The 12299-nt window shown below is 45.1% G+C and overlaps 1 protein-coding gene across 3 annotated transcripts; it reads left to right on the forward strand.

The window, feature by feature from the left end:
- The first annotated feature begins 3862 nt into the window (after window positions 1-3862).
- Window positions 3863-9405, forward strand: KCNJ15 (potassium inwardly rectifying channel subfamily J member 15). Of its 3 annotated transcripts, none has more exons than XM_075174924.1 (2): window positions 3863-4005; window positions 8007-9405. In XM_075174924.1, exons 1-2 carry the CDS (start codon window positions 3863-3865, stop codon window positions 9151-9153), a joined length of 1290 nt encoding a protein of 429 aa, XP_075031025.1. In that variant the 3' UTR covers window positions 9154-9405. The 3 variants fall into 3 exon arrangements, with proteins under 3 accessions (XP_075031025.1, XP_075031113.1, XP_075031187.1); XM_075175012.1 differs by having other exon boundaries at window positions 3863-3984; XM_075175086.1 differs by lacking the exon at window positions 3863-4005 and adding an exon at window positions 7595-7662.
- Window positions 9406-12299: the final 2894 nt, after the last annotated feature.

Here is a 12299-nt window from a genome sequence, read left to right on the forward strand (position 1 = left end):
GGTGAGCAGGCAATGACAGTCCCAGCAAACTGAGGCAGCAGCCAAGTCTGGTACGTTTGTGCTCCGCACTGACCTGGAAGGGGACTCCCTCCCCTACGAACTTTGTCAGACCAGACTTAACAACATGAGCAGTAGATGGGTTCAGACTCATAATTTTCTATATCGTTATAAAAGCCACCACCGTGTGACTAAAATACTAGAAGGAAGCACAGTTGTCCCTCGGTTGTGTACAGAAACAAGAAACTGTCTCGGCACATGAGCTCATGCGGTCAGATTATACCCAGGTGATTTATAAATAAGCATAAAGAGAGGTAAAATATGCCTCTGGGCAAACAACTCAACCGTCTTGAGCCCCAGCCCTGAAATCTGAGAAAAGAGCAGCGCAGCCTCTCTGGGTGCCTTTTCTTGGCCGGTGCTCCCCTGGGAGCCACGCTCCAGCTAGGTGGCCTGTCCTCGCGCCAGCACGGGGAAGGCAGCGGGAGCTGCATGAAAGCATGCTCTCACGGCAGCCGGAGCAACGGGCTGGTCAAAGGCCCGCTCCCAAAAAAGGAATTAAGTACTTAAGTAAGACTTAGGTCAGCCTGAGTTGACTAAGTGAAAACCTATTTTGCAGAAAATCCCTGCCCAGTTTTTGTTTTGTGCTGGAAGAGCTCGACGTGTGCTCGACGTGTGCTTGTAGAGGTGTCTCCATTTCCGACCCTCATTTTGCTGGGCGCCCAACAGCTCTGCGTTCGGGCACGCCACAAAGCACCCTATAAGACACCAAATGGAATAGTTTATCTTGTGTCTAAGCAAGAAGAGCCAGAAATGAGGCGTTCCTTGGCTTGTGTTCAACCTTCTCCCAACATACCCCCTTCTCTGCTTCTCCCTCCCTCCTGCATAGCAAGGTTCCCCGAACTGCATGGCTGCTGCCACTTGTGTTCTCAAATCTGACCATCAAAGGAGGTGGCGGTGAGACACCTCCCCGTGTCTGTCGTGATTTGTTCCCACATTTCCACCCTTGCAGTGGAGTTCACTGATAAGGAACTGGGGAGATGGGGAAAGCAAGAAGGCATCGACATGACTCTATGGCCAAGCTGTTAGGGTGCCCAGCTGGCCATGGAGAGTGTGAGCTTCAGTCTCAGCACCAAGAATTGCTTATGTGTTTACACTCTGGCTTCCTGAAGGAAAAGACACCATAACTGTCTTAATATGGATGTAGAAACATCCCAAAACATATTTTCTTGGCTTTGATTTTGAAATGGCTATTTTGTCTTGACTGACACATTAAGTAAACAAATGAATAAAAAAGTGTGTTCGCTTGTGACCAGTCTTGAGGAAAACCTCAGCCCAAAGGGTTGAAGCCTTGCAAAATTTGAAACCATTGAAAACAGAGTCATTTAATGGAGAGGTCAGGAATAGGTGCTGTGAAGCTACAGTAAGATATTTGCAGAACATAAACAAGTGGGCAGTCTTGTGAGAAACAACTCTGCTGCCACAGCTACGCGCTTCTCTGGTGGTGGTGGTGTAAGCACAACTGGTTTCGATCTTTCGATTCACAGAGAGTGGGAAAGAGGAGAGGAATGGGATACTAAGCAAAATGGGGGAAAGGGGGATAACAAGAGATACCCTCGTGGAAAAGAGAAATACCTCAGGGAGAAAGAAGGACAGGATGTAGCTACTGAAAACCCCCAAAGGCATCCAGGAAGGGAAGAGTGAAGAAATAGCGGCAGTAACTGCGAAACAGGACAACAGTAGGTGTTAGGCTCTCTGAAGGTCTGGTCCTGGCCTTGGTATTGACTGCTAACATCGATTGGGGTAGGACATCACTGCCGTCCTCCCTTAGCTCAGTTCCTTCTCTGGTGTTGTGGAGATGCTTGCCTGTGCCAGAGGCCTACTGTGAGGGGTCACTAACGTTCCTACAGCAGGTCGAAGATGTAAATGAAAGTGGAAGAACAGGGTGTGAGCTTGATAAGCATAATGCAACAATAATGTCCCTTTCAGCCTTGCAGAGTAGTTCTGGCACCCCGCTCCCCAGAAACAGATAGGACAGGCTCTCGAGAATCCGTTCAGGCTTGCCCGTGTGGAAAGAGCCAGGTAAGGTTTGCACAGCAAGAACGAGGAAAGGGTTAGTGGGTGGGAAAAGCATCACAGCAGAGGCAGGCTTTAAATGCTTAACTGTGCTGAAGTGTTTGAAACTGGAAAGGGTTTGAAGCAACAATATCCCAGCAAGGGAGACATTCAAAAGTATTGAATGGCGCACTACAGAAGAAAAGCCATTCGTAAAAATAAAAGAGCAGAACAGGTTTGTGGGGAACCTTTCTCTCTTTTCCAGCAGCATTGTATAAACCTATTACTGAATACAAAAGGAGAGTTTCAGAAACTGATCAGTTTACTTACTTCTTTCTGAAAGAAGACTTTGGTGTACGTGAGGGTTCCTGGATGAAGGCTCTGCACAGCCAAGTCCCCTGTTCATCTGCAGTGCCCAGGGTAGAGCCGGAGGGCAGATTTTTGGAAGGACGGACGGCTCACTTGCAGTGTGTTAGCTCTTCAGACGCTAGCGGTATGTGCTGCTTCTCCACTCAGAGGCCTGATCCAGAGACCTGTGAAATCACTGGGAGTTTCTCCATTAACCTCAATAAGCTTTGAGTCATCTTTTGCCTTCTCTCTCCCTGCTTGGTTGTTTTCCTATTTGCTTGCATCAGTGTAGTTTCCAAGGTTCATCTATGTACATCAATAATTACTGCAAAGTCTTACCTCCTGCCCTTGGAAAGAACAAGATTCCTGTACAAATCTCCCTCAGAAACAATACACCATGAGACTTCTCCAGCTTTAATTCACCTTCCACAGCCAGATGTCAGGCAGGCAGCCTAGGAGAGACAAAGATGGATTTGGGTTTTCACTTTCTTCATACTGGTCTGTAAATGGTTGTCCTGGTCCTGCCAGGACTGTTGAAAAACATGCCGCTAGCTCCCCCACCGCGCCGCTCGCCCCCACCTCCGGTGCAGTCAGTTCTGCAGCCCCTGGGCACTACCCTGCCTGCAGGCTCCGCCGTGCCTCTGCTTTCACCCGCTCCTGGGTGCCCGAGCCCGGGGAGAGTTACCATTCACAGGGCTGCCCTGCGCTGGTGAGTGGCTCTACGGAGGGATGGGGAGCTAAAGGCACAGCTTTGGGAACGGATTTTGACTTGAGGGGCTATTTACAGTTCTCTTGGCTCAGTCCTTCTGTGAAAGAAAATAAAAAGGTGTTAATTTAGTTTTTAAAGGCAGCATTGTTGACAATATGACTGGCTGCCAGCCTGCTTATCACCACTCTCAATGCTGATCAATCCTAGTGCTGAAGGACTCTCTTATGAAGTCCAGGGTAGCAGTGTCCAGCTGCAGAGGTGAAGAACCCTTTTGCAAGCACTGCTTCCCTCCCTCTACCTCTGCTTCTCCTTTTGTATTCCATAACTCAGCTACAGAGGAGGATTTTGCTGGTTGACAATTGAGCAGCATAACCTGGTGCATAGCCCAAAGGGAGGAGGGTGTTCATGCTAGGCAGAGCACTGAGAATTCAGGAGGGACTTTTATAACCTACTGAACCACATCAGACCCAGGCAAGATCTAAAGATTATGTAGTTCTTTTCAATGTTTTCTTTCCTCACCCCTGCTTTTTTTTAATGCCAAGCTGCTAATGGTTTATGCTAGTTGAAAAAACAGTTCAAGTTTTGCCCCTGTATCAGAGCGGCAGTGAAGCGTGCGTGAGGGTTTGCCCAAGTGGCAAAGCATATCTGATTTGAAAAAAAGCAAACAGCTGAGGCCATTCGAACAAGTCATGCTCCTGTACACTTTTAATCAGTTGTGTCTGCCAAAAGAGACCTTGCACAAGTAAATCTGGCTTCATGCAACAGGAACATTTTTGCGTGTATGCAAGCTGGCTTCGACTTCTTGATAATGTGGTCTCTGGAAGCAGTGTTAATGTGCTTGTTATATTCCTGGCTGCTGGAATTACCTTAATATCAAGGTATTCATGGTTGGTGGTTTGGTATGTAGCTCTACATTTTATTGACTTTGTCTGCACTAAACTTCCTTACCAGCATGTGCTCTGATGGGGAGTCTCCTTTGGCTGTTCCAAAGGGCTGATGAGGAAAGGAGGTAATTCATAGGACATTAGAGTGCTAGACAAGTCTGAGACGATTCCATTTTCTTCCCTTTTGAAGTCTCTGTTTCCTTAACTGTATTTCAGTTCACTGTTATTTGCAGCTACAGTTTGAGTAGGGTTATTTTACAGCAACAAAAAATACTTTATCAGTGTAAAATCAGTTAGCTAATGGACAGTAGATGTTCTTTTAATTAAAAAATGTAGACTACTATTATTATTCAGGCTTGTTTGCTTATATTAACTTACTGTGGTAGACGTGCTTTCTGATTTAGAGGGAAAGGAGTAGAAACCAAACAAACCAAAATCTTTCGGCTGAGGTGCTGGCAATGGTTGTCAGGGTGTCGAGTATCTGAGGTGCCTATATAAGGTATAAGATGGGAGATAGTAATGCAGGTGTTATAACATGGATTTTATATATACGGACACCCATGAATCATTTATTGTGGAATATTGTACTGGTCACCACTCAGGAAGCAGTGGGGAAGTGGAGGGCAAGGGAGAACCCTCCTCTGGAGGCCGATTTTGTTCCACTGTTGGTTTTATCAGAGTTTCTTCCCCCAGATGACTGTTGCTGGCTGCTGCCAGTGATAAGGGAAGGGAGCAGAGGCAGCGCTGCTCCAAGGCGGCATGACAGATCCTGTCTTCCCGTATCAGTGTGGCGGAGAAGAACGGAAGTATTTCTGCAGGGAACGGAAACCAAGATGAAGTTCCCTGGAGAGGAAAAGAGCACTAGAAGAATTCAGGATCACACAGGAAAAAGTGATGTAAGAGGAAAAAATAGGAAGCAAATCAACACAAAAAATACCCTACCACCAAAAAAAGCACCAGAAATGGGCTGCGATCCATTTGAGGAAATCACTGTGAAGCTGAGTAACTTTGTCACATACAGAAATACAAATCAAGGGAGGACCCAAAAGATGACAGGGGAGCTCTGACACAGCCTCTTTCATCTATGGCGGACTGCAAAACTAACAGCCTTGCCGTCCTGACCTCACACATGGAGACCAACTTTACACATGGGGACAGTGAGAGGCATAGTGCCTCACGTAGAGAGGCACAGTGAGAAATGGCTGTGGTTGTGAGTTGACTGCTCCACGGTCTGGAGCATGTCAGACATTGCCTAGGGCTGCAGCAAAGCTTTACTTCTCAGGTTAAGCCTGAAATGGCAAATTTTGCAGCTGTCCCTCTGTTGGCGTAGCCTAGGGAAGACATTGTCCCTTGCAACTACCTTCCCACCTCCCACTTGACTTGTGTCGGGGGGGAACTCTTCTGCTACGGCATCTTGGTACGTCTGTGATGTTAGATGTCCTACACCAGGTCTGGAAATGTGGCAGGCTGCAGTGTCAGGATTTTCTCCGTTCAGGGCTTCCAGATAGGGAACAATATATTTCAGGGCAGAGCAGAGGCAGGGGCAAGAACTCTTACCAGGCCTTTGTGTGGGTTGAAACTGTGGACCCGGCTGGTGCTGCAGATGAACGGTGCAGCGTATGTGTACCAAGTCTGGCATATGAAGGAAGTATCAGAGCCACAGTGCGTGTGGGGCAGAGCTGCTCTGCACAGCATGCCCAGTGCATCCCAAACATGCCGGATTTATTACACATATGCCGATCACTTGTGCGGAAGGCAGTGTTTCTTGGGCATGGTAGAGCCATGATGAGTGTGGTGTGCCGAGTGTCCACGTGCCCCTTGCCTTGGGCCACCCCTGACCCTGACCAGGAAAGTCTGCTCTTCGCTGAGCCCATGAGCCCTGTCCCTGCCCCACCAGCTCAAGCCCACCAGCTGGAGCACCGAGGAGGGAAGGTGGAGCCTTGGCCGTCTCCATCCTCGTGGCCTCTAGAGGAGGAGGAGCCGGCAGCCCTGGGGAGCTGCTCCCAGGAGCAGGCGTCCAGGTAGGCTGAGCAGAGGGATTGGATGGGATGGGGATGTGTCCCCAGCACCGGATTGGAGAGGCCAGCTATCTCCTGGCCTAGCAATTTGTGGCAGGGAAATTTGTTCTGACAACGTAATGTTTGTGCCTGGAAGTAATGGCTAAGAGGAAGTGTGCTTGAGAGGAAGAAGCGTACTTATTTCGGGGCAGATTTTTGCACATGTTTTATATCCGTGGCTTATCCAGGGTGAGGCTTGGTGTGGGGAATGGAGCAATGGAGCCTCTTCACTAAGCGGTATGCATTTTCCTAAAAGGTTTCCCATTAGAGGTTGCATGTATTTACCGTGCACTGATAGTAGTGCTTGATTTTGAGTTTGCCTAAAGAGCAGTTGCATGTACGCTCGTTCCCAGCCCCTACCCCTCCCATCCCCGCCATTTCCTCCCGTTGTTCTTTTTCAGATCACTGGAAGGTTTTTTCCTGTTTATCATCCGGACATGCTGCGCACTGTGTGTTGATTTGACTGTCACATAAGGAATCTCCTACTGGGATCATTGATGCATTCCTTTCTTTTATATATATATGTATATATGGCAATGGCTCCTAGGCTATGGAAGAGAAATGTTGGTGATTAAACCAAAATTGGAATGAGCTACAGGTGTTAATGGGAGTTGAGTTTAATTACCCTTTCCCAGAAAACCTGCAACGGTGTGATGGGTATAGTCATAAAAAAAAATTCTCCTTAATTGACATAACAGGAAAGGTACTTCAGTGAGCAATTATGCTGATGTCCTGGACTGGCACATGTGTGTACCACAAATATATCTTGTACTTCCTGCAAAATTCTTTTAAGTAGCTATAAGGAAGACGTTCTTTTTTTTTTTTTCAGTGGTTCACGAAAACGAATCACTTACTTAAGGCTCTTTTTGAGGAAAACAATGGAACAAAACAATGCTTTTTGTACGACCTGCCAAAGCACAAAGGATGCATGGGATGTTTTTTTTCTTTGTTGTTTTTGTCAGCAGGAAGTTTTGTTGTTGGAAACGACTATAACACGCACTGTCCTTGCTCTACGTAATCACTGTCTGGTCCTGCAAGCCGGGTCTTGTTACTTGCCTCATCAAACTGGCACAGGCACCGTTCTGCTTCACTCTGTGGGCTTTGTTCAGTCCTGAGTGTCTGCACACTTACTCTCCATCCGGACTGATGCACAGTAAACAAACTTCAGGAGTCGGGTGGTCCAATGGTTGCTGGGTTCGCGCAGGTCAGGGCCCACGGCTAGAATGCTGACTTTGTGAATTGCCTCCTTTTTTTTCCTTCGACGGCTTAAAATCGGAGTGCTATACAGTGCAAACAGCTTTGAAGTGTTTTCAGGTGTAAATATTCCTTTCCAAAACTTGACTTTGATGTGTTCAGGTCTGCTTTGTTTCCCTCTAGGTTAGTTGTAGGTTTGTAACAAAGAGCCAGATCCGACTGAGTAAATCACTTGTGGAAGTTAATTGTTCACAGTGAAAGCTGGTCTGGCTCATTTTGCCTCCGTCGCAGGAAGAGACAGTGCTGGATCTGCGTTCTAAACCAAGCATTGACGCGACTTTAATTTTGATCAGATGTCTCTCTTCAGGGCATTAAAGAAAACCTGCTCAGTAATCAAAAAGAGCCTCTTCTCTAGAGAAACGTAAGAAAAAAATTTTTAATGCATTTTACAGAAATAAAGTACTAATATAAAATTTCAGCTTGGTCAAATTTCTTTTGCAGGCTATCATAAAAGAAACCTACTTCTCCATATTTGGCAGTCATCAGAATCAAAGAATGATTTTTTTTTTCCTGGAAAAATGAATATCAAATTATTTGTAATGTCAGATGTTGTATGATGGTAACTTTATATTCCAACTCTTTTTATTCAGTGCTGCTGCGTTTAGATTATGTTTGTGCCTTCTCTACATCAACATTTTCAAATGCTTTTCAGAATCAGTTATGTGCTTTGATTTCATTAAATAACAGTCTTTATTCTCTCCTTAGGACTGAAGCAGTGAGAATGGAAACCACAAAGATTAATATGTCCCGCGTCCCGCTGGTTAACGGAGGCATCGACACTGCCACGCTCAAGGCACACAAACCCCGTGTGATGTCCAAAAGTGGTCACAGCAACGTGCGGATAGACAAAGTCGATGGCATTTACCTACTCTACCTTCAAGATTTGTGGACTACAGTTATAGACATGAAGTGGAGGTACAAACTCACCTTATTTGCTGCTACTTTTGTTATGACCTGGTTCCTCTTTGGAGTTATCTACTATGCCATTGCATTCCTTCATGGTGATTTAGAAATAAGCAAGTTCACCCCAAAGCGCGAGCCATGTGTCAAGAATGTAGACTCTCTGACTGGGGCATTCCTCTTCTCCCTGGAGTCACAGACAACCATTGGCTATGGATTTCGTTTCATTACAGAGGAGTGTCCTCATGCCATATTCTTACTTGTGGCCCAACTGGTCATCACCACCTTGATTGAAATCTTCATCACAGGTACCTTTCTAGCCAAAATTGCAAGACCTAAAAAAAGGGCAGAGACTATTAAATTCAGCCACTGTGCCGTCATTACTAAACACAATGGAGAACTTTGCCTGGTGATCAGAGTAGCAAATATGAGGAAGAGCCTTCTGATACAGTGTCAGCTGTCTGGGAAGCTTCTTCAGACGTACGAAACCAAAGAAGGGGAGCGGATCCTGCTGAATCAAGCCAGTGTCAAGTTCAACGTTGACTCCTCTTCAGAGAGTCCATTTCTCATTTTGCCTTTAACCTTCTACCATATTTTGGATGAAAGCAGCCCTTTGAGAGATCTCACACCTCAAAATCTCAAGGAGAAGGACTTCGAGCTTGTGGTGCTCCTGAACGCCACGGTCGAGTCCACCAGTGCTGTCTGCCAAAGCAGGACTTCCTACATCCCCGAGGAGATCCACTGGGGCTATGAGTTCGTGCCTGTGGTTTCTCTCTCTCCAAATGGAAAGTACGTTGCGGATTTCAGTCAGTTTGAGAAGATTAGAAGAAGCACAGATTCCACTTTTTATAGTATGGACTCTGAAAAACAAAAACTAGAGGAGAAATACAGGCAGGAGGATCAAAGAGAGAGGGAACTGAGAACGATGTTGTTACAGCAGAGCAATGTTTGATTGAATGGACAAACTATTCTGATTAATCCTTTTTGCAAACTGAAAAAACATACTCTCTGTGCTGTATGTCTGCTAAGAAACCAGCAGTGAAGTCTTTTTCAGCAAATAGCTTTGGTGTATAGTAAACCTATCCCGTTGTTTGGCTGAGTTGTTAATCAAGTATTTTGTAATTAGGCAGGATTTCTTTGTTCATGATCGTGACTTTGCAAAGTTGGATTTGTATTAAGTCTCTGCCTTATACCACCACTAAAAACAGACACACCACTTTCCGTTTGGAAAGTGAAACTGGGTGCACTGTGCTGATTCCTTCAAATATTTATTTGACATGGTTTTACTGTGAACATGCATTCGCAGAGACAGCACACAGTACTGCTAGAAGAAAATATGCTCCTTTAAAATACGTATATTTAAAATGTATATTCTCGTACCAGGTATTGCCTTCGCTGGGATTCCTGGCACTGAAAGTAAGTTGATTGGAGAGACAAATGGTTGGATGTGGGAAGAGCCTGTGGGGAGGTGATAAATTCCTTCTTAAATCTTGAAGGAAGGTGACAGAGTAGTTGTGCTGGGTGGTGAGGAAGGGAGTTCGCTCTCTGTCTCTGCTACTCAGAGCTTGTTTTGTGATTGCTTTGTGATCACTCACATTTTTAACCTTGTTAATGCCTGATTTATATATAATAGCAAAAAGGGGAGATGAGGGCAGGATGCACAGAATCATAACAGTAATCAACTAAGGTTAAAGCTGGCTTTGACACACCTGTTTTTAATCCAATGTAAATAGTTTGTAATAGCAGCATAACAATACATTTCTACAGATTGCTTGCTTTGCTATGGACCGTATTTAATTTTGGTTAAAAGAAAACTGTATAATGTCTGTAGACAATATTTACTTTTTCTGGCAACCGTAAAGGACAAGCATTCCTTTCATCCGTTTCATTTTTTGTCTATTAAAACCATTCCATTAATAAAGGGTTTTAATTTGAGCAGCTCCTGATCTCTTTGTGGCACAGGGAGAGGGTGTGGTACCTCGGAGATGTTGAAAGAGGCGAGTGCTTGGCATAGGCAGTTGCATCCAGCACACAACCCGGGGACTCGGCAGATCACTAAAGCGGTCAGATTATGGGTAGCAAACCAGGTAGCAGTGGTGTCCACGTAGCATGCCTATTGTACGCAGGTCAGCTTTTTTAATGGGACTTCTTAGAAATTATTTCTGACTCATATCACTTTGGCAGCTTTCTGAGTGCTAGAGATTTTGCTCCTCTAAAGCTTTGGCAAGGAAAAACTGTACTAAGTACGAGTTTTGGGTCTGTGGGCCAGGTCTTGGCCTGAGAGCCATGAAGGCCTGCAGTGATGAAAGGACTTTTGGCATCATTACACTTACTGTTACTGTGCTTAGCTTCCCGGCACTGTGTGGCCTAGTGGAATGCAGTCCTGCAGTCTGCCATACAATAATCTATACAATAAATGAATCTAACTTGGTGCCTAAAGAGGCACGCAGCAAGTTGAGCACAGAGATGACCGTGGCACCAAGAATGAATGTCAAGAAGAAGGGAGCGCATACTGGGGGGGGGGTGGTGGTATGGGGGGTCATGAGAGGCTTAAAACTGCTTTTTTATGTAAATGGTTAGCTCTCCTGTGTGAGAAGTCAAAGATCCAAGTACTTGTCTGAAGAGAGAGACTTGACTTAATCCAAGAAGGTTCCCTACCCACTACAATGCGAGCAAGGTTTCTCAAACCGTTGTAATTTCAGGGCCCGCCTAGCATTTTTGGAAAGAATTTCCAGATGATATTATGCTGTGTTGTCACACAGGTTTTCATTTGAAGCCGCATATAGAGGATGTTAATGTTTAAATTATTGATTGTTAATTTTCAATTTTTCTTCACTTTGTCTGATCACTTGTTTTGCTGCAAAGAAGCATGTGTGATCCATGAATTTTTGCAGTCAGTTTGCAGACCTGAGGTTCATGTCCTATAACTCAAAGAACACTGCTTTGGGATGCTGAGGTGAAAATGCACAGATGTCTTAACCCTTCTTCTGCCAAGCTTTAGCTTCCATGTTTTGATAATCAAACATACACTCCAATTCTTTCTTATCTGGGTGAGTGCTCAGACCATTCCTATAGTCATTGTCTCAGCTATGTCTTGACTGTAAAACAGCTTCACCAACAGCGAGTGAGGTGGTTCTTCTCCAGAAATACCTGATGATGAACTGATCCTCTTCCTCCCATCCCCTTCCCATCCCTGGAAATAAAGAGAGACAGGTTAATTTGTATCTTTCAGGTGGGCACTCCAACGATTTCAATAAACTTGTTTGTTATTGCAGTTTCTTGCTTGTATCTTAAGAAATCCTAGTGCATTGAGCCCTGTAGGGTACACACGTGCCAAGTCCCAACGGGCTTACATATTTCTTGAGTGTCAGATCTAGGAAATCCTGTGGGTACCCAGCTGCAGCAATGTACTTGTGTGGGGACTTTTGTGGCAGCCATTTAGGAGCCCAGAGACCAGGCTGCTCCAGGCTTCGACAGCTGCTGAGCAGTAATTTTTTAGGATCTTCACTTTAGGAGCTAAGGAAGCAGGTAAAGACTTAAGTCCCTGTGTACAGGAACGCCAAGTTTCAGTCGCTATGTTTACTAGGCCATTCCAGTCATTAGGTTACCCTGAAGAGAAAACATCATAGGCAAAAGCCTTAGAAAGAAAGAAAGCATCACAGATGTTATTTTCTCTGAACTTTCAGTCCTCCAAGTCTTTAAAAAAAAAAGAAAAGAAAACACTAGAAATCTTTGGCAAAGTCAAAGCAAACTTTCATCAGGTAGTAAGAGACTGTAGAGTAATATTATATACATTAGTATAATATATAATGCACTGCTACTCATTCATTCCAGTTGCAGAACACAGTCTTACTCTGCAACAAGCTGTGCTTTTCCTTCCTGCTTTTGAGCAAGCATAACTTCCATTGCTCTATCTGCAAGTTAAGAAGAGCAGAAGTGGCCTTGGAGCAACATGCTTAGCTGCAGAGTACTGAACTAACATGTGGATCTGATATGAATCACCAGCAAACCACAACCTCTCACTGCTTGTGGTAAGCTCTCTGGTTGTGTAAACACAGCTATGGTGATTTACCTCGGCTGAGCACTGACAGGATAGAG

This window comes from Calonectris borealis, chromosome 1 (genome assembly GCF_964195595.1).
Source record: "Calonectris borealis chromosome 1, bCalBor7.hap1.2, whole genome shotgun sequence".
Lineage (NCBI taxonomy): Eukaryota > Metazoa > Chordata > Aves > Procellariiformes > Procellariidae > Calonectris > Calonectris borealis.